The sequence below is a fragment of the Macrotis lagotis genome, chromosome 5 (assembly GCF_037893015.1).
Source record: "Macrotis lagotis isolate mMagLag1 chromosome 5, bilby.v1.9.chrom.fasta, whole genome shotgun sequence".
Lineage (NCBI taxonomy): Eukaryota > Metazoa > Chordata > Mammalia > Peramelemorphia > Peramelidae > Macrotis > Macrotis lagotis.
The window spans coordinates 129,642,710-129,666,001 of record NC_133662.1 but is presented as its reverse complement, the minus strand read 5'-3'; the positions used below and the strand labels follow the sequence as shown (position 1 = coordinate 129,666,001).

The following is a 23,292-nucleotide window of genomic DNA, read 5'->3' as shown; positions in this document are numbered from 1 at the left end:
AGATAGATAGATAGATAGATATAGATAGATAGATATAGATAGATAGATATAGTTATATAGATATATATTCTAAAGGGTTCAGAATACTTTTGCATGTTTTATTATAATGATCTTTTCAACACATTTGTAACTAGTAGTTTTTACTTTAATCTTTCATTTTGTTTACCTTATTTATTAAATCAAAGAAAAAAAGGAGATATGCTGTTTGGTAGGAAAAGTTGTTTAAATGACCATTTCTGCTATTTGCAGATGAAAAGAAGAGTAAAGGCTCAAAAGCTGAAGAAAAGAGTAAGAAGGAAGTGAAAAGTGGAAAACCAGAGAAGGTGAAGCAAGCTGATGCCAAAGCAAAAAAAGTGGAGAAAACACCAGCTAAACCCAAAGGCAAAGAAGAAAAAGGAACTGCAGGTGTTTCAAAGAGTGAACAGAAAGGTAAACATTTCAAGGAGGAAACATCTGAAGATTCTAAAACAGTAGTGGGAAAGAAACAGAGACAACAGCAATGAAAGCTTAGAAAGACCTAGAATCAAACATCATGCACAAAAAATAAAGACTAATAAAAGTAAATCCCTAGGGGTCCCGATATCACTAACTGGAAATGCAGAACTAGGAATTAAAATTTTAGATCCATCAGGATGGAAATTTGTTCTCACAGCTAAAGATTCATTTTTTATATGTTTCCTTCAGCATAATTGAGCTGAAAGATGTGGTTATTGGATTTATAGAAGCAAATCTTAAGCTTTGGTGATTACTATTAGATGTGTGCTCACATATGGTTGGCTTCTTTGTAACCTATTGTTTGATAGGATCTATTCATTCAGGTTTCACAGAGGCCAAAAAAAAAGTAAAGTAAAAATATATCTATAAAATGTGCTTCCTGGAATGACTCATTATGCAAAATTTGGGAAACATAATATATGTGATCATGATTATAATATATTTTACTAGCTCAAGTATTATATGTGTAAATTGAGTTTAATGAAAAAAATCATAGCAGCTGTACATATATTATAGTTGTCCCAATTATGCAAACTCTTTCAGTGGTACCATTTGAAAAATATATAATCTTATGGAAATGATATATAATCTTAAAAGTGACTAATAGAAGGAACCTTGAACTTTGGATTTAGATTCCAGTGATTCATATGAAGATATTAGATTCTAGAAGTGTCTCAGTATCCTGTCCTGTAAAAAATTAGAATGATGATATGTGGGCAGCCACATAGTATAAGACTTAGAGAATGGTCTGCAAAGTAGAATATTTCATTCCTGTGTCTGACAAAACCCAACTTGTTACTTTGGAAAAATCACTTGATCTCTCAGTTGCAAAGCAGATGCTGCTTCCTTTGGCAAAGGAAGTCTGATCACTGGGAATTCTATATATATATGGAATGATTGATTTGGACCTTAAATAAAGAAAACATTTACCATTATTTGAATATTTGTGCAGACATATAGCAGTATATATATATATATATTTATATGCACAATATGAAATATAATTCATATATATCCTTGAGTTTCTTGAGCTTCCTATGCAGATGCAAAGAAGCAGAGTTGTTAATTAATCTGTAAAAGTAGATTAGTATCATTCTTCTGGTCCCTACTGATTCTGTCCTCATTCCAGCCTTGAATTAAGTTCCCTTCCTACGTGCTTGCCACAAAACCCTCCATTTCCCCCTCAGACAACAAATTTTTCTCCTTCTAGAGCAGGAGTTCTTAATTCATGAACTTGGGTTTTTCAAATATTTTGATAAAGGATTCATTATGATTAGTTTCCTTTGAAACCTTATGTATTTTGTTTTGTGAAAACATTCTTTGAAGAGGTTCATTGGCTTCACCAGACTGCTGAAGGGATCCAAGATACAAATAAGGATTAATAACCCCTCACCTAGAATCTTCTACGCTATCATTAGCAACTTTCTCCTGGTTTATTTTAAGGCATTTCAATAAAGGTCTTTGAGGGCATAGGAGAAAGAAAATTATCGACTTTTTACTTGGTTTCATTGCTTGATCAGTTTTGTTTGAGGACCAATTTTTCTTGTTTTAGATTGAATAAAAGAGTAAAACAGAAAACTTGGAGTTAAATGCAATTTAAGTAACATTGATAGCAACTAGTACAATTTGGAGAGTGAAAATCTGGAAATTAATGGAGTCCCCTTCCCTTTCAGGAAGCAGTGCTGTGTTGGTTGGGAAGAAGGGGCAGGTGGTTATATATCTGAAACTCCTGTTTGTTATAAACCAAAAAAAAATATTTTTCCTGTATCCACGAATGATCTAAGATTAGAAATGGTAGTACAAAAGCACCCTTTTCCACATTTCACTAGAAGTATTTTAAGACATTTAGTATTTGTTTTTGTTTTTATTTTTTAAGACCATTTTCTCAACACTGAACTATTGACTGAAAGCATGGAAACATCAGTTGCCTGTTTTTGTCCTTGAGGCTACTGGAAACATTTATTCCCCCCATTTTTAAATTAATCTAAGCTGAGAAAGAAATAGAAATCACACTTGCTATTTCCATCATTACTATTTGAGTCCTGAAATGTTTGTGCTCCCTATAAAAAATACATAGAAAATAGATTATGAACAAATTATTAATTAATACCTGTTCTACTATAGTGGAGAATAGTCAGGTACCCTTTAAAGCTGTCTCCTACTTAGCTGATATTTTCATAGATCAAAATTTTATTTGTCAGTTTTCTAAAAGTCTTTGTGTTTGGGATAGCCCTCAATAATGGAAAATTATTAAAGAAGATAGGACTTTTTTTGTTACAAACTGTTATTTGGGCAGTTTTGCTTCTTACTACAAATATAGTAAGTGAAATATGTATTTCAGAATGTATAACAAGTAGTTCCAATTCTGTCATAAACATGTGTTTTGAAATATGGTTACATTTCTAAAATTTAATTGAAAGTATTTTAGGGTTTCTGCATTTAGAGTTCCAGTATTAGATATCTGGAACTCTTGAAAATTATAATTCCTATTCACATATGTGTCTTTGATATGGATACAGAGTGATAATACAGAAAAATATAGAAAGGGTCAATGATGCTCTGCTAGGGAGTACTATCCTAATTGAAACTGATTTTTTTTTGTCTGTTGACTTATCTTGCATATAAAGACTTTGTCTTAACTGCCCTAAACCTGGGATTACAACCAAGGCAACAACTGAATGCTGTCTATCATTATTCCCTGAGAACCTAAAAGGATTAAATGGGAAACAAAATTGTTTTCTTTCTTTTCTAGGACAAATTTATTTGAGCAGGGAAAGAAAAGAAATCCAAATTTGATGATTGAATAAAAAATTATATATATATATATATATATATATATATATATATATATATATATATATGTGTGTGTGTGTGTGTATCTATACACACATATTGCATGCACATTTACATATAAGTATATGTATGTTTCTAGATACATATATATATACTTTAAACATGTATACATATATATATATATACATTTCACACACATCTAATTATATATCAAAAGAGGTGATGACATAAAATTATATCTATCTCTATATAACATATAAGCAGATATGATATGAAATAATAAATGAATATATATATATATATATATGTGAAATTGTAGTATATCTTCAATAAACAGAAACATAAATTTGCTCAAAATCCCCTTTAGGGAAAAAAATTCTTGATTATAATTCTGCTTATAAAGGTATGGATTTCATTTGTTTTCCTTGACTTTTTATTATCATCACCTATTCTCTAACCTAGAATCCCTCCAATTCTAAGGAGACATGGCACAGATCATAGACTCTCCTCTACTCTCCTTAAGCTCCATAGATGATTACTGATCTACTTCTATCCTAAGAGGGAGTTACCTTTATTCAATAAAATCCTGAGTCAGGACTAAATCAAGTAAACCAACAACTTGAGTTAAACAAACTAGAATATAAATAAATTAGGAGTGTTAAACTATCAAGTTAAAATAAGTCTACGGAATATATAAGAGTAGATTGTCCAATTTTGAAACTGAAAATGTAAATAGTTTTTTCACATTATTATTATCATTATATTAAAAATTCATTTATGCATGAGTCAATTTACCAAATATTAGTAGTCCTTTTTCATTCTCTGAATTCTATACATCAAATCTCTTGGATTTGGAAGGGTAAATTCTACCATAAACTTTCACAAAAAGACCTATGGTAGAACCATGGAGACCGTGGCATCTTCTAGTGTCAAAACTTAATTTCTTTTTTAAGTTTTTTTTTTTTGCAAGGCTAATGGAGTTAAGTGGCTTGCCCAAGGCCACACAGCTACAAAACTTAATTTCTTACAAATGACTTTTGGAAAATCTTTTTTTTACACCATAAATCTGGACTGCTGGCAGCAATATCAGTATCTGTCTTAATTCATATTTGAAAATTATCACTTCACAGCTAGTTTTGATGTTTTCTTTATATTCTAGTAAGATTGAGAAAATACATATATCTTGGTCAAAATACACCATCCAACACAACTATTGCCCAACAATTCCCTACCTAGGAATCTGTAGGATGATGGAACTAATCGGAGTTGAAAAAGGACCTTAAAGATCATTTTTATCTAACCTCTTTACTTTATAGAATAGTGATTGAACTTTGTATGAAGTCATAGAATAAGATATTCAAAAGCCTCCTATTTAAATCAGATTGCTTTCTTCTTCCTAATAGCTAGTTGAGGAAGCTGCAGTGAGGAAATGAATGTGTTAAAATAAAGAATTTCTTAGGACTTGGAGTCAGGAAGACCTAAGTTCAAATGTGATCTCATACATTTTCTAGGTATATGACCCTCAGCAAGTCACTTAACCTATTTTCCTCACTTTCTTATCTGTAAAATGGAGGCATCCTGGAGGAGGAAATAAATTACTCCACTATATCTTTGCCAAGAAAATGCTATACAGAGTCCATGGGATCACATAAATTTGGACAAGACTAAATGATTGAATAATAACAAATGGGACTGGACCATCTACTCTAACTTGAGTAGCTAGACTTATCCATAATCCAATATATCATTACTTTGACATAGGAAAAATAACTACAGTAGGTACAGAAGATGGAAGCTCTCTCTTCTCCTTTATCACATGATTTCCTAGTCACTGGAGTTATTTCACAATAGTTTAAATAGACAAAAATGGGGACTTGATTATCATCATTTCTATATGATTTGAATTTCAAAATAAGTGAATCAAAAACTCTTGGAACACCCAACCATTAGTTGTATTTAAGTAAACATTAATAGTCTAAAAGATTTGCTTTTAAAAAACCAATTGAGGGGAAGCTAGGTAGTGCAGTAGATAGACCACCAGCCCTGGAGTCAGGAAGACCTGAGCTCAAATCTGATCTCAGATACTTAATGATTGCCTAGTTGTGTGACTTTGGGCAAGTCACTTAACTCCATTGCCTTAAATAAATAAAATTTAAAAATAAAAAACAATTAAAACTAACAATTGAAATATATCTATTTCAATTGTTACAGTAGTTTAGTGTGAATGTAAAATTCACAGGGTTATTTTTTTGTCATGGACTTAAGATGATTATAGGATAACTAAAAGCTTTTTTTAACCATCTTAAAATTTAGATGTCTAATTCTCTAAATTTGTATCCATATGACTTCTGATTTAATGTATCAAAATGTGATTTATAAGATAATTTATTTATACATAGTTAAAATTTCTAGTCATAAAGCAGTTTTTGAATGTGAAGTCAGATTCCTGCTATACAAATATTGTAAGCTATTTTTTAAATGACCATAAAACTGATACAAAATAATTAATTCCCAAAATTTTCTTTTAACTGTGATTTAGACAACATCAATCTAAGAGAAAAACAAATATTTTACTGTGAAAACAAAGCAGTCAGTGTCAATCTGGAAAAACACATAGCAATCATCATGATTTGTTAACACCTTGGGACTGTGGCTACACATAATTGTCAAATCATGTGTATATATATACATACATGTATATATGTGTGTGTGTGTATAGACAGCTCTGTGTGCATATATGTATAAATACACACACATTCATACAAAGAGTAAAACACTATAATTATATTGCTAAACCAATATTGATTTATTTATTTATATATTTACATTCTTCACTGGAAATAAAGTAGATTGATCATAAGATGATTCCATTTGTTTTTGAAAATGGTTTAACTCATCTAACTACTCTATAGTTTGGTACTTTAAGAATGAAGAATACCATTATCATCCACACTGTAGAGGATTTTCCATAACAAAGAATTGTTGGTAGGATGTCAGTGGGTTATCATTTTCTGATTGCTCTCTAGATATATTGGGAGAAGAAGACTTGAGGCCAAACAGTAAGGTTTAGAAAGACTTGCCTCAGGTAAATTCTGTGATTGATTATCTCCAGTCTACAAAAGGACACTGAGGATTTTTGCAGAAATATAATGACTTTCTCATCAATGCTGCTAAATGATGGGTGATTCTCACAGTAAAATTACAGTATATTTCTTTAATGAGTTTATCACAATTTTCAAGTCTGTTACCCTTAATGGAACTTTTTGTTAACATATATTTTCTTATATGTGGTATATATGTGTTAGTGCAAATTAATTTCTGAAAAAAGAAGTTGAATGACCCAGAATCACGGCTGTTGGTTTTCTTTGTTTGACTGCTTCTTCCCTGAAGAGCAAAAACAAGGTTGTTAAACTTTCTTCATTGCTCTTTTTTTCTTTCCACTCTGTTAGATCAGTATGCATTCTGTCGCTATATGATTGACATGTTTGCCCAAGGGGATTTAAAACCAGGTACTCCAAACCAATTTTTGCACTTTTCTGTTTTAATAATCTTTATTTCTGAGGTTTTCTGCTGCTCTGTGGACTAATGTGTTTCTTTTTGTGGTGGTTGTTTTTGTTGTTGTGGAAAAATGAAACAAATGAAACAGAAATACTCATTACTGCATGGTTTATTGCAAACTGAGGCAATTGAAAGCTACAAGTGCTAATATCTTTACTAATCTCTTGAAATGAAGCAAAGAATGATCTTAACATCTCAGTAGAAGCAAGCAAGAAAAAAATCTTGAGACAAGTCTCCTTATTTTTAATACTAAGGAAAAGTCATATTTTGGATCTTCACTAGATAGATCCCTTTCCTTTCATTCTAATTGCCATATATGCCTAATAGAAGAATTTTGATAACTTCTCTTGACAGTTTATATGTAATCTCACAGGTAATGTTGAAAGGAATAGGGACAGTTCTTTTCATTAAAAGTTATTTTAACTCACATATACTGAGCTTATCTCTCAGAAACACCAATAAAGAGTTATTTTATTAACATCTATTAAAATGATTAATATGTTACATATATTTAGAGCTATTTATTTTAGTAATAAATTGTCATTACTGACATTTATTGAATATCAAATTATTGCTGAATTGAATTTAATATCTTTTTCAATTCAATAAAGCATCCTTTTCAGCATCATATGATTGAAAATACAAATAATTCTTTTGATAGTTTTCCAAAAAATTAACTTGATTAATGATTCTTGTGTTTTCTTTTTAAAAAAACCTTAAACTAGAAATATCTTTTCCTCACTAAACTTTTAGAACTGCATACATTTTAAAGTTTAAGCTATCTTAAAACTTTATCCGTTAGAATGATTTGTTTTTCACAACTTCTGAATAATCAAGTCTTTATCATAGTAAGATGTCATTTTAAATAATAGAAACACAGAAATCTCCATGCCAAGAGAAATTTCCCTGGTGAGGTGACTAGGTGATGTAGTAGTTAAGATACTTGGAGAGAGGAAAATATAACATCAAATTCAGCATCAGACATTACCTAGCTTTGTAGGTACACTTGGATAAATTACAACCTTAGATTACCTTATTTGTAAAATAGATAATAATAACTCCTACCTTGAAGAGTTGTTTTGAAGATCAAATGAGTTGACATATATTGAGCACTTTTCAAATTTTGAAATAATATATGCATATATATTATAAACATGCTATTATTATTATTATTACTTAGTAAATCCTTATGTCAAGATTGATAATAATGAGTAATTTCAAGAGATATTACTAGAATACACATATTACACAAGACTATTATCTTTAGATCTGATTATTTTCCTAGGAAGAACATAGCTCTAGTACTGTTTCTCCCATGGCTCATCAAAACCAAGGGTTCTTAATTATTTTTGGACCCCTTTTTGCAATTTGATGAAGTCTAGAACCCACCTTTTTCAGAATAATTTCTTTAAATGCATAAAATAAAATATATAAAATTGCAAAGGAAACCAATTATACTGGTATATTTATGCATGGGCAACTAGGTAGCATAGTGAACAGAGTATTGGGCTAAGAATCATGAAGCCTCATCTTCGTGAGCTCAATATGACCTCAGGCATTTATGTGACCCTGGGCAAGTTGCATAATTCTATTTGCTTTAATTTTTTCATCTACAAAATGAGCTGAGGAAATAAAAGGCAAACAACTAATATTTTTATCAAGAAAACCCCATATGGGGGTCATAAAGAATTGGACATGACTGTAAAACAATTGGGTGGCAAAATTTATATGTATGTGAGTATATATATATATATATATATATATATATATATATATATATATATATATGTATATTTAAAATCCACAGATCCCATGGTGACAATACATGTATATGTGTATATATAGTACATAACTTCATATAAACAGCTATTTGTTTGCAACAGGAGTGTGAATAGCATATAGTGTGTTGGCAAAGATAAATGATGATTAGCATGAATTAACAAATGACTAATGTGTATTATTAATTTTGTTATCTATGTATTTCACTAAATCTTTTCTGCATCATCTGCAAGACATGATAATCATGATATTTGCCAAGCTAATACTAGTAGTTAGGGAATTTGTCATAAAATTATGAATTGTCAAATTAACTGTGAACCATTAGAACTCACTTGCTCCTGACTAAAAATCAGTCAGGGATATATAGAGTAGAATATTCATAGGACTTATCTTTTTTTTTCCTAGCGTAGTACAGTAGATAAATATCTGCTAAACAAGAAACAACTATAAAAATTTATTGTTAATGTGTATACATAAAGTACTTTTCTCCTGGCAAAATGATGACCATTCTTTTGAATAAAGTAATGACATAATAGTGATAACATTTTGTTCACTATGCCTGACTGAGTAGGACCTGTTTTGGAACTTGAAAAGGGGATACTCAACCAATTATTAATTGGGCTTATGTTTTCCATGTACATGGCACACTCATATCCTTATCTATCTAACTTTTGCTTTAGTTTTCAGTTTTCCTTCTTCTATTTCCCCAGGGACAAAACTTCTTGTGTTATTCAGGGAGCAAGCACAGAATATCATCCCTCCCCCCAATTCTCCATTGTGCATATGATCATGATAATGTATGGGTCTGGCTAAGAGAAGCCAAAATCAAGAATTGGTTGAGACAGGAAATATCTGGTAGATTTAGAACAATCATAGAATTAGAATTGGAAGTGGCCCAATAATTCATCTGATATAAGCTCCTAGTTTTGCAGATAAGACAACCAAGACCTTGAAAAGTTATTTTTCACGTCATCAGTATAGTAGATAAAAAAAATTATGTGGCAGAGATCCACTCTACCAGTAGGTAGAGTAATAAAGTGCAGCAAAAGATGGCCTACAAGTTAAAAAATGCAGTACTTAGTGTATAGGATGTCAGATAAATAGTGAGATTATCACCTGCAAAGGTGCTAAAAAAACACTTGTGACCCCCTTACATAAAATTTTAGTTTGATATTAGCCTAAATTTTGATCTAATTGGAGTGTTAAAAAATGGAATCAAAAGTTTTTAAAGTTAATGAGTTTGCAGGCACTGCTGGGGATTTTAAGTGGCAGGTCATTAGTCATTAGTTAATATAGGAAGTTAGGTAGCCCATGAGTATAATACTGGATTTGAAGTCAGGAAAACCTGTCTTCAAATTCATCCTAAGATCTTAATGCTAACTGTTACTTAGGACTAGTTTTATCATTTATAAAATGCTAATATCTAAAAAGTCTACTTCACAGGGTTTTGTTTTAATTAAATAATATAACAAATAAAACTTTGCAAACTTTGAAGAACTATTTAAATGGCAGTTATCATCAACAGCATCATCTTTATCATAAGAAAGGTTCCCAGTCATATATATATAACCACCAAAGACCCTTGCAACTTTTTAGATATGTGCTTGTCTTCAAATAACTGAAGGACTATAATAGGGAAGAAATAATAGACCTGTGTTTCTTGTCCATAGAGGACAAAACAAGAACATTCAATAAAAGATAAAATGAAGTAGATTTCACTTTGATGTGAGGAAAAGTTTCCTAACAATGGCAGCTATCCCCCAATGGAATCGTTTGCCTTTGAAGCAAGTTCTCCCACAAAGGGAGGGTCTTCAAGCAGAGACTTAACTAACCACTTGAAAGAGATGTTGTAGAGTATTTATACTTCCAGTGGAGACTTTAGTCCTTAACATCTATGTTTATTTATGTCTGTATACTATTTTTTATTTTGCCTATTTTATTTATATGACTTCTAGATGACTATTATCTTTTCCAGTTTTTTCCCAAATTCTCTATTTACTCTCTCATTATTTTCTTCTTCATTATCATGAATGGTTTGAATGCTTATGATTCACAAACATTTCACAATTGGTATACAGGCTATCCCCAAAGTCTTAGGGCAATTTTAAGTTTTAAAATCAAGAGTTGAAAAACCGCAAAAAGACTTTTGGGACACTTTATATTTAAGCTAAGGTTATCCCTTTAACTCAGCTCCGATATAAGACTCTGACTCTGATTGACAATTACATAAAGGAAAAGGGGAGGGGGAATCCTTTCACTAAAGTTTATTGCTCTGCTTGTAGTTCAGTGTTTACTCAACATTTGTGTTTCCATCTGTTTCTGTTTGGGATTAGTAGAGCACCTGTTGTTGCTTAGCTAAAACTCATTATTAATTATTTATAATAGTTCTTTTTTTTTTTAACTAAAATGAGACTTTCTCTCTGGAGTGTAGTATTTACTTTGGAAGATATTGTCACATCAGCAGCAATAATCCAAATCATTATTTAAATTGTGAATACATTATTAGTGAAATGTGCCAAATGTCAGTTTATGAGATGATCTTGGAATTGCATACTACTATTTATTATACTTTTCTGAAGTCTGATATATTTATGAATACATAGACTATTTCATGGTTGGAGATTTTAGAAATTGAGGAAATTCTCCCAAATTTAACCTAAAGACATTGTGAAATAATCAACAATGACAAAGTAATTATTAAGTTCTTACTATATGTGGACACTGTGCTAAATACTAAACGTTCAAAGAAAAAATATTCCTTGCCTTCGGGAAGTTCATATTTAATCAAAATAAAGTCAGAGGACTTGAGTTCAAATCCACCTCTGCCACTTGCTACACTTAGCTCTCAGTTTATTGATCTACAAAATAAAAAGAATGGACTGATGAATGATATGATCACTTCTATCTCTAGATCTATGATGAGGTATAATGGATGTTAAGAATGGACTAAAAAAAAAAAAGTGAACTAGTACCTCTGGTGGGTGAAGGCCTGCTGAATCCTTTTCAGCTTGCTCATCCAACTTTGCTGTCTACCATCACCCAACTCTCACCTGTGGATCCAAGAAGCTGTAGTGTGGTCCATGGCTACACTCTACTAACACCATTTTAGCAGATTGAGGATAATCAACAAGGCTTAAATATAAGCTCCACTGTGAGTAAGGGGGATTTTTATCCCAAATATGTGAAGACTTCTCCTGGCAGAATGGTTAAATGAAAGCAATTTGTTCCAATGGCCATAAAGGTGACTGAAGCAGACACTATGGAGTGCTTAGAATTTGGTTAGACATTGAAGACACCAAGATCAGCCACTGCATTCTGGGCCATTGCCAATCATTCTGACTTTTTTCCTTGCCACTGGATTTTGGTTATTATGGAAGAGAGAGTAAGGCTGACAGCTTTGTGCAACTCTGTCTCACTTAAGTTCAATTCACATGAGAATCAAGACTTCATGCCATGATATCAATGGTTCACCTCAAAATGTAGGACAAGATTAAATAAAGATCTCATGCATTGGAATAAACAGTTATAAAAAATGCACATGAATTAGATGGACATTTTTATTTTCCATAGTCTGCACATGCAATCCTATGAAGAGTAGAAATTCAGATAAGTCCATAACTGCAAAAATTCAGACCTTTATGAAATCAAAATTCAAAAATCAGGAAAGATCTTAAATGTCATGTACTCCAATTTTATTATCCTATAGATGGAAAAATTGGGGTTTACATATATATATATATATATATAAAATTATTTGCCTAAGGTTACACAGGTAGAAAGTGTCAGAGGCAACATTCAAACTCAGATCCTCTGATAACATATTAGTGTTCTTTCATTTTACAAAGTTTTCTTATTCAGTGGCAGCAAAAAGACCTGGAACCCCAGATCTCCTGAATACTAGTACAATATCTTTGTCAACACACTTTATTGCATCTTATTCTGATTAAAATGTGTTTGTTTTAGTTCATATCTATTTGAAGGATGTATTTCATCAAAATCTTTAACCTATAAATAAAATTGGAGACTTTTATGATATTAACTAGGTTTACTGTATATGCAGTTAAGATATGGTAGTAGATATTAATGACAACTTATCTGCATGGTATAAATTATGGATCATTATTCTTCATCTACTCCCCCAATAGATCTGAAAAGTCATTTCACTTTCCAAACCCAGATTATTGAATGTAGACTAGTGGTCTCCTAACTTTTGACTCATAAAAAAACAATTTACATGTATTTACATATTTATAATATATGCTTTTCTACTAATAATTTTGAACATATTAAAAAGAAAGAGCTTTTATTAGTGATTTATAAATATTATCCCATTTGATCTTCATAACCCAATATAAGGTAGGTGCTATTATTACCATCATTTTTGTATTTGAAGAAACTGAGACAAATATGAGTAAAGCTTATAGTTACATAACTAATAAGTATCTGAGGTTGGATTTTAATGTCAGTCTTCCTGATTTCAGGCTCAGAACTCTATCTATTAAACCACCTAGTTGCTTCCTAAAATTTAAAGAAAAATTCAAATTGATTAAAATGGTGTAATAACTGTTCTTGAAATCAATAGGAAGTCAGTGGAGCTTGTTGAGAAGAGTAATATGGTTAGATCTGAACTTTATCAAAATTGTTTTGCTAGTTGAATGATGGATTGGAGTGAGGAAAAACTTTAAGTAGAAAAACCAATTAGGAAGAAAGAGCTATCTAAGTTATGAGCCCTGTTGTAAATTGAACACTGGCAAGAGGAGACATGATAAGTGGGAGAAAATGAACGAATTACTAGGTTAGGAGAATAGAAGAATGTATAGTAGATTGGGTGAGAGTCACAAGAAATTGCATGTGTGGGGAGGGAGACCTCTGATGAAAGATACAATAGCCAATATGTTAGAATGCATGGGAGAAAAGGTATAAGTAATTCAGGGGATAAGTGATTCAGGGGAAATAAGTGTTTGGAGAAGTACTATCAGTAACTAGATAATTATAACTAATCTGATAGGCCCTAGAACATATACTGGAAAGGATATACACAGCACAAAGGCTGATGTTAAGCCATAAGAGAATTTATGACTCTTGAGGACCTTGTCTTCAGAATAGAACCAGAATTAAGAGGACTCCTTTTAAATAGTGTCTGGTTTTAAATTGGTTTTCCTCACTCTCTGCTGTAGATAGGAGATGGTGAAATTTTTATCTTCAAGTGAAAGGATTCGAATTTGACTTACATTTGAAATGAATTTGATATAAATCACTGAAACTTAATTTTAAGATTTCTTGAAAATTAGCAATGACAATTCATCGAATAATTGATCCTAACTATCTGAACTATCTAAAAGTGAAATAGGCTTCCTTGAGAAATAAAGAGTGTCTCCTTACTAAATGTCCTCTATCAAGGTGCTAGATGACATTTTTTTAAGTTGTGTTGAGATAAGGATTCCTTTTTGATTATACTTTGGACTATATAGAGTTGGAGAACCTTTCCATTCCTGAAACTGATCCAGTAACTAGATGATACATCTTTTAGCTTTATTTTCATAAATCTGTCCAATTTCTCTCCTTCTTCTCCCTCTAATGTTCAACAGATTTTTTTTCATGGGATAGCTGCTCAGACTCTTCCAATTCTCATAAGTATAGTCATTTTTTTGGAATCCATTTTTTTCCAATTTGCAGTTTTTAGGTTATTTCTCTTTAGGCACCCAGTGAACTTAAGTTGGGGGTGATGTCTGAGTGTGAAATTAATCATCTCTTATAGATAGGATCTGGGCTCTTATTTGGACTTATTGTGCTAGTTATAGAATAGACATGCTTCTAAATAAGAGTAGTCACCTTGCTCACCAAATAGGATGGACACACTTGAGCTATTTAGGTGTCAGATACAAGTACCTAGCTTTGGTCTAGTTAGATGATTGACTGGACACTAAGTACACCTTCATCTACACAGCAATCACAAGTTCAACTTAAGTTCACATTTCTCTTGGATAATTTTTTTTCATCCCCATTCAACTATTGAATGGCTTCCTTTTCATCTGAGCCATGATTTGATGTCAAGACAATTTAACACACTTGGTATGTCATTTATGACCTTAAAATTGAGGATATTCTCCTGACAAAAAAAATGTCCTTTGACTCTAATAAGGTATTCTCTAGCAGTCTCCTTGCCAATTCTAGGGATTTGAATTTCCTAGCTGGAAAGGGCCCACAGGGAAAAAGTTAGCTTTCTTGTTTTATTATGATCCTCTTCATGAACTTTAGTGTTACTTAACTACATTTTGGTAGGATCCTGCTGAGAAGATGTCAAACTTAATTGTGATGTGGTGCTTGTTATTTAATGGTTTAATAAAATCCATTTCCAGAGTTAAGTGCATGTGTTAGAGAAGGCAAATCAAATATAGCCATGCCCTTTGTGTTCCAGAAAACCCTACTGAAAGAAGTGAATGTTGAAGATAGGCAGATCATTGTATTAGCAAAGAAAACAGGTCCTGGGGGGTACTTGAATGTTCCAGTGAGTTTATATTCAGGCCTTGAAAGGTCTTGAAGGTTTTCTCCCTACCCTGTGATAGGTCTGCTTCCATATTTACTTTGGCTAATAATCTTTTTGATATTCACAATTAAAATAATCAAATCATTAAAACTCCCTATCTTCATATTCATGGGGTTATAAATTAAGAGCTGCTAACAAATTTGGATGGAGGCCATGAAATCTAGCCTCTTTATTTCATAAATGAGAAAACTGATACTTATAGACATTAAATGACTTGTTTGGGTGGTCACACTACTAGTCAGTAGCTAAAGTGATTTTGGAACCCAGTTCTTTCTATCTCCCAACTTCACAACTCTATCCCATACTCTCTCTCATATTGAGTCCAATTAACTTTCAGTGAGTTTTTTAAATAGTTAAAAAGGTTGTTTGTGTGCTTTTAACTTTTCTGCACCTTTTTATTTACTTTGTTTTAATTTCTCAACATTCAGCATTCACAATCAGAATGCAGTTCAAATTAGGAATAAAATTCCTAAGACTTGTGCTCATCATTGTCTTTCTTTTTTCTTTTATTTTTTCTTTCTTTTCTTTTCTTTGCTTCATTTTCTTTTCTTATTTATTTTTTCTTTTCTATTTATTATTCTATTATCTTCTTTCATCTATTTTACATTTCCCTTCATTTGTTCTCCTCCCCTTTGCTTTATTATGCTTTTTCTCTTTTAAGGCATCTACATTATTTTACTTATAGTAAAATAGCCTTTAATTATTCTCATTGGTCCTTTCTATGTGGGGAAAGACAAAACTCAACAGAAAATTATATTTAGATAGGTACAATATTATGTTAAAATCAAAGTTAGAACATGTAACCTTAGCTAGTCATCTAGATTCCTTTTTATATTGACTGGAAATGCCACAACATATAAAGTACAATCAGGAACTGGTCAACTCTGCTAAGATTGCAAATTAATCTGAATGAATTCTGAACAATGAACCTAACTGCACTATATTCAGAAAAAACAAAGGGGACTGGATTCCTTTATGAATTCAGCAAGCTAAAGTAAGCAGTCCCAGGTACCTTTGCCTGTACCATTGTTGAATATCTGAGAAAAAAAGGTATACATAGGAAGACAGAGTAGTATGGTAGAAAGATTACTGATTCTGAAGACAGAAGACTAATGTTCTTATCCCTCTTCTTAGATTTATTATTTTTATGACTTGAAGTAAATCACTTAATATCCCTGGGTCTGAGTTTCCTTATCTATAAAGTGAAATGCTTGAACAAAATGACTTCTGTGGTTCATTCCAACTCAAAATCTGGTCTTCTGACCCTAGAGCTTGTTGAAACTCTTTTGATGATCAGTAGTAGTTCCACTAAATGCAGAGCTAGGTGGCTCTATGGATAGAGTGCCATGTCTTGGATGATGAAGAGTCATCTACATGAGTTCAAATTCAACCCCAGATAATTGCTAGCTATGTGACCCTGGGCAAATCATTTAACATAATTTATCTGTTTCATCATCTGTAAAATTAGCTGGCAAAGGAAATAGCAAAGAACTCCAGTATTTTTGCCTTGAAAACTCTCAAAAGGATCACAGAGTTGGACACAACTGTAATCACAGAGCCACAACAAGAACAAATGGCATTAAATGGATTCAATAACAAATTCAGTTGTTTTTGACTTAAAATTCTACCTCTTCTCTTGGCAGAAAGCAACAGGGTTTCAGTGAATTGCTTCAATGCATGAGAAAATGCATTGTACCTTTCTTCCTTCTTTCTCATCATCAACTGAACTCCTTCTGCCTAAATCTCAGTTTCTAGGTTATATTTTCAAGTTTTATTTGGCTACTGAAATCATTGAATTTGAAGTTAAGATGTTGTGATGTTCTTTTGGCTTAAATACTGAAATGCAGGAAAAAAGAGGGAATCATTTAATATCCATTTTGAAATATATAAAGTTTTATTTTTTAGAGGATGCTAATCAGGTAGTGATGAAGCAACAAGTGATGAATTTTCCTTGATGTTGAATATTGAAAGAATTCAGAGTAGGTTGACAACTCCAATAATGGAACATTAGCATGTTGCCCTTTGATCTTGGAATTGGGATGAAAAATTAATCACTAATTTTTAATGTACAGATTCCTGGAAATTACCCTAGGTACCTGAGAAGACAAGTAGTCATTCTGGTTATTGAAGTGTAAATGACAGGAATTTGGAGAAAGAGTGACTTTAGAAAGCATATTTAGGGACTTCTGGGGGCAGAGCCAAGATGGTGGTGTGAAGCTAGGAAGCTCCCAGAACTTTTCCAAAAGCAACTTTAAATAAAGCCAAAAAGACCCTAAAATGACAGAAACCACAAAAAGAGAAAGTGAAACAAATTCTTAACTCAAGATATTGTGGAGAAACTTCAGTTAAGTTCTGTTTCACAGAAAAAGGGAATATAGCCCAGCTATCTGAAGAGCCAACAGGAGGTTCTTAGTCACAGCATAGCTCAGGTCTGGGCTCAGCAAGCCAGCATGAAAATCCAATGCCAGCTCAAAAGACAAAGTTTGGGCACTAGGAATGCTGGTGCAACAGGAGGTATTGGGCTACCCTAATACAGGGAACAACCCACAAGCAGCTGAAACACTATAGGCAAGTGGTAAGTCAGGGACCAGACACCAGCCTCAGCACAAAACATTCGCAACCAGGAGCAGAACTTGATTATCAAAATGAGTTAAACAAAAAAAGAAAAAGAAAAAACACTAACCATAAAAAGCTACTATTTTGATAGAAACAATAAAAATGCCATCTCAGGGAAAACAGTAACAAAATGCCTACATGTGAAACCTCAAAGGAGTTTTTTAATTGGTCTCAAAGACCTCTAGGAAGAGCTCAAAATGGATTTTCAAAAACAAAGAAAAGAAGAAGAAAATTGGAAAAAAGAAATGAGTCATGTAGGAGAATTATAAGAAATTGACTGAAGGAAAGAATACCTTTAAAATTAAAATTAATCAATTGGAAAAGGAAACACAAAAGTTGACTGAAGAAAACAAAACTCTAAAAATTAGGATTGGACAAATGGAAATTAATGACTCTATGAGTCTCTAAGATTCCATCATATGAAAGCAAAAGGCTGAAGAAGATAGAAGAAAATGTAAAGTTCTGCTTGGGAATAAAGACTAACCTGGAAAATAGATCCAAAAGAGATAATTTATAGGTGATTAATCTACCTGAAAACCACAATCAGGAAAAGAACCTGAACAACATTTTACAAGAAATCATCATGGAAAACTGCTCTAATATTCTATAATAAGATGTTAAATGTCCTTGAAAGAATCTATCATCCCAAATAAAAACTCAAGGAAATATTGTAGTCAAATTTCATAATTCTTAGCTAAAGGAGAAGATACTGCAAGCACCAAAAAGCAGCAACTTGAATATCAGGGAGCTATAGTTAAGATTACACAAGACTTATCATTAAAAAAAATAGGAGGGCCTGAATATGCTGTTTTGGAGGGCAAAGGAACTTGGATTACAATCAAGAATCAACAACTCTGCGAAATTTAGCATATCCTTTCAGGGGGAAAAGATGGACTTTCAAACTTACCTAATAAAAAGACCAGAACTGAACAAAAAATATGATCTTCAAATTCATTACTCAAGAGATGAGTAAAAAGATCAATGGACAGAAAAAAATGTTAGTCAATAAGACTAAATGGGAAGATAATATGTGTAGCTCTTGATAATTGTCTTTCTCTTAGAATAGTTGAAAGGAAAATAATGCTTATTGCTCTTGAGAACTGTACTTCTATCAGGGTAGTTGAAAAGAGTATACTTTGACAGGGGGTAGGGGTACAAGACAAGGGAAAAAACTATCCTGGGAGAAGATAGAGACATTAGACAATTAGACACTGCATGAAGAGGCACAAAGGACCTACTATAGTAGAAGAAAAGAGAGTGTAAACACTGAGTAAATCTTACTTTCCATAGATTTGGCTTAAAGAGGAAATGATAATCATTCCCAGTTGGATTTAGAAATTTACCTCACCCTAAAGGGAAGTAGGAGGAAACAAGGAAAAGGACAGGCAGCAGTCATAAGGAAGACATTGATGAGGAAAGATAAGGGGAAGGGAGAAAGAAAAATACAAATGGGGGAAGATAGGATGGAGTGAAAGAAAAAGTTTTGCATAAATAAAACCAATGCAACCAAAATTAAAAGAAATGCAGAAAGCTGGGAAACAATTTTCACAGTTAGTATTTCTGATAAAGGACTCGTTTCTAAAATATATACAGAAATAAATCAAATTTATAAATACAAGTCATTGATTGATTGTGGTCAAAGGATATGAATAGATAAATTTCAGGTGAAGAAACTAAGGCCATCTACAGTCATATAAAAATATGCTCCAAATCATTAGTTATCAAAGAAATGTAAATTAAAACAACTCTGAGGCACCACCTCACAGTTATCAGTTGACTAAAAAAATGACAAAAAAGGAAAATGTTCAACTTTGGAAAAGATGAAGGAAAACTGGGTCACTAATGCATTGTTGGTGGAATTGTGAATTGAACCAATCATTCTGGAGAGTAATTTGAAACTATGCCCAAAAGGCAATAAAACTGTGAAATAGTTGATCCAATAATACCACTACTAGGTCTATCTCCTAAAGAGATCATAAGAAAAAGGGACAAGGATGGCTAGGTAGCACAGTGGATAGAGCAATGGCCCTGGAGTCAGGAGTACCTGAGTTCAAATCCAGCCTCAGATACTTAATAATTACTTAATAATTAACTGTGTGCCCTTGGGCAAGCCACTTAATTCCATTGCCTTGCAAAAAAAGAAAAGAAAAGAAAAAGAAAAAGGGATGTGTATAAAATTATTTATAGCAAATCTTTTTGTAGTGGCAAAGAATCGGGAAATTGAGGAAATCTTCAATTGAGGAATGGCTGAACAAGCTATGATATATGAATGTTATTGAGTACTATTGTTCTATAGGAAATTGTGAGCAGCTGGACTTTAGAAAAACCTAGAAAGACTTGCATGAATTGTTGCTGAGTGAAATGAGAAAGTGAACTGAACCAGTAGACTAGTGGACAGGAGCAATGTAAGATGTTGATGACATTACTTCTCTTGTTATGGAAATGACATTGTTGATGCTATTACTCCTCCTATTAAGGACAATGCCATCTTCATGGAATCTGAATGCTGAACAAAGCACACTATGTTCACTTTTTGTTGTTGTTTTTGTGAGGCAAGGAGATTAAGTAACTTGCCCACAAAGTTAGCATCAAGTATCTGAAGTCACATTTGAACTCAGGTTTACCTGACTCCAGGGTTGGTGCTCCATCCACTATATCACCTATCTCAGTGTTCATTTTTTTAAACTTCTTTTGTGTTGTTTCTTTCTCTCCCATGATTTTTTTTCACCCTCTTAGTTCTAATTCTTCTTTCACAACATACCTAATATGGAAATATGTTAAAAATGATTGTATATGTGAAAAAAAAGAAAAGTACATTTAAAAAGGGGGGGGGGGGAGAAAGCATTTCATGAAGATAGACCAGGAATTAATAAAGCAACTTAGTTCTTTAAAAGACACATATAGAAAGAAGATGGAAGTAATAGCAGATAATGGCAAATTAATTCAAGAGTGATGTATTTCTGCTCAAATATTGCCAGAAGTCCTAAACCTCAGAGGGAACAGAGTCTAGTAACAAATACTAACAGGATAGAGGGTGGGGAAGGCTTTTTAAAATTAGATTGAGTGAAATATCAATGAAGGGATAAGATCATTACTTTGGAAGGATTGAACAATTAAATTTCAATTCCCCCCAACACACATATTTACATACATGCAATTTACACACACACACATACATACACAAAAGAACAGAAGTTGAAATAGAAAGGAAAACAAAAAAATTTATAAAAAAATGAAAATGGTAATCAAGAGGATATCAGTAACATTAAAAATGCAAAAAAATAGCAGGTAGAAATCCTTGATTCAGTTTCATTTTTGTTGTTGTTTTGTTTTAAATAATTTTTGAAACACCAAAAGAAAAGAAGGGATAAAAATTTACTATGGTGCTTCAAAGTCAAGAAGAAGGAGGAAGTGATAAGGGACAGTCCAATTCCTAAATGAAACCAAGTTGCTATCCTTGGATATGCTGTATCCTAGTATTCTGGAAGTATACTGTACATGTGACTGCTGAGCTGCTGTCAGCCGTCACAGAAGGATTGTAGAGAATGAGATAGTTGCTGTGAGAACACAAATGGGAAAATGTTCTACTATTCAAAAAAGGGGAAAGTGAATCTTAAAAACTAGAACCTTGGCTTTGATTTTTGACAAAATAATATGCTTGATCTTATTGTGCTGCATCATTATAACTTAGAATTTTGCCATGAATCAAAGTCAAGCTTATTATTTTAGGTAGTGACTACCAATGTACTGTATGAGGAAATAGAATCATCATATCACAAAATCCTGTAAGAACTTGTATGAATCTTGGAAGCCATTTAGTATCACCTGTGCCAATTATGTTATCACAGTCTAAAGAAATATCTTATTTGAAATGTCATTTAAGAAAATAAATTCAGGAAGAGCCACTGGTTCTCACAGAAGATGAAAGTAGTAAGTTCTCTAGGTCTTCTACTAGAAATTAGGTACCCTCCTGACTCCAGGACCGGTGCTCCACTGGGCCACCTAGTTGCCCCTTGATGATGTTATTTCGAAAGAACTGAAGAGTCAGTTCTGAAGATATCTGAAAGAGAAGGAGGTAAAAAATTGGAAAAAGAAGATGAACAATGTTTTTGATATCCAGAAAGGCAATCATGGGAAAATTAGTAGCTAGTAAACTATTTATCTTGTTCCACATCACCTTGGAATCTCTGGGAATGATTTACTCATACTGGCTTAAAAATGTGAGATTGAAACAAGAAAAAAACTTACAAATAATTTTTTAGAACAGACAATAGCAAATGAAGCAGAGATAAAATCTTCCAGTTTTTCTTCTGATGATCCAAACAAAAACAAATAAAAATCAAACTTGTAACTCTGCCTCTCTGGTTCTTTTGAGCTTCCCTGACTTCTGTCTCTTTATCTGTAAAATGAAGATTTTGTGTTATGTGGCTGCTGAGGTCCCTTCTAGTTCTGGACATATGGTTCTTTTAATAAAAACTGGCACATGAGGCTTTTAATCAATTAAAAATGTATTAAACACCAGCTACATGCCAGACACTGTGGCCTGCACTGGGGATGCAAAGATAGAGAGAAATCATATTCCAATCATTTGTTCTCATCCCATATTCAATTTCTTTATCCCCAAACCTATTACTTTTCCAAACTTCTCTATTTCTGTTGAAAGCATCTCCATCCTTCCAATCTCCTGAGTCCCAAGCCCAGATTCAAGTCCTGTTTTCTGAAATATATTGACTATTTGACACCAGGGAAGCATTTAATATGACAGCACTCTAGGCAATTCTCCAAGAGCATAATTTACAGAGAAGTTGTTGAACTTCATTGGTAGAGGGTACCTTACCTGAAAGTTTCTTATTTCAATAGAAACGATATTCCAGTCCCTATCCATTTCCTTCAAAGTAAACAGTTTTTGTATTAGAAAGGAGAGCATATATATATATATATATATGTATATATATATATATATATATATATATATATATACATATATATATATATATATATGATGGTGGACTTAAAGATAAGGAGATGGATATGAAGTGTCCTAATAACCTAAGTATTGCTTTGACTCTTCTTTCTCCATCATCGCATATATCCTTATCAGTTGGCAAATCTTGACATTTCTACCTTCATAATGTCTCTTGAATTTGACCCCTTCTCAATACTTGCACAGCTACCACTTTAGTTCAGTCCTTTAACACTTTTGCCTAGATTATTGCAACACTTCCTAATTTATGTCTTTGCCTCAAGTCTTTTCCTAATATAGACCATTTCCCACAATTCTACCAAAATTAATTTCCCTAAATACAAATTTGACCCTGTTCAGTTAACTGAATTACTTCTTATTGCCTCTGGGACAAAATATGAACTTTTCTGTTTAGTTTTTAAAATCCTTCACAACCTTGGTTGAATCTTTCTTTCATCCTTATTGTTCATTACTCTTCCTGTCCTTGCCCTTCTACTCTATCATCCCTCCAAAGTGGTCTTTTCTTTGTTCTTCACATAGA

At 32.4% G+C, this 23,292-nt stretch overlaps 1 protein-coding gene and 1 long non-coding RNA gene across 5 annotated transcripts in view; one reads left to right on the top strand and one right to left on the bottom strand.

Moving 5' to 3' along the window:
- LOC141487900 (triadin-like) overlaps positions 1-23,292 on the top strand; it is a 192,087-nt gene that overhangs the window by 168,303 nt on the left and 492 nt on the right. The window contains exons 8-10 of one of the 4 annotated variants that reach the window (XM_074187492.1): positions 250-429; positions 6,738-6,797; positions 11,537-11,559. In XM_074187492.1, coding sequence (XP_074043593.1) covers positions 250-429; positions 6,738-6,797; positions 11,537-11,544 — 248 coding nt within the window. In that variant the 3' untranslated portion in view covers positions 11,545-11,559. Of the gene's footprint in view, positions 1-249; positions 2,363-6,737; positions 7,345-11,536; positions 11,560-23,292 lie in introns of those variants that run through there. The other 3 variants (XM_074187490.1, XM_074187489.1, XM_074187491.1) reach the window with 3 other exon arrangements.
- The window catches only part of LOC141487903 (uncharacterized), a 29,210-nt gene continuing 14,571 nt past the window's right edge, over positions 8,654-23,292 (bottom strand). Inside the window, exon 3 of the long non-coding RNA XR_012468540.1 lies at positions 8,654-21,848. This is a non-coding gene — a long non-coding RNA (uncharacterized LOC141487903). The remainder of the gene's footprint in view (positions 21,849-23,292) is intronic.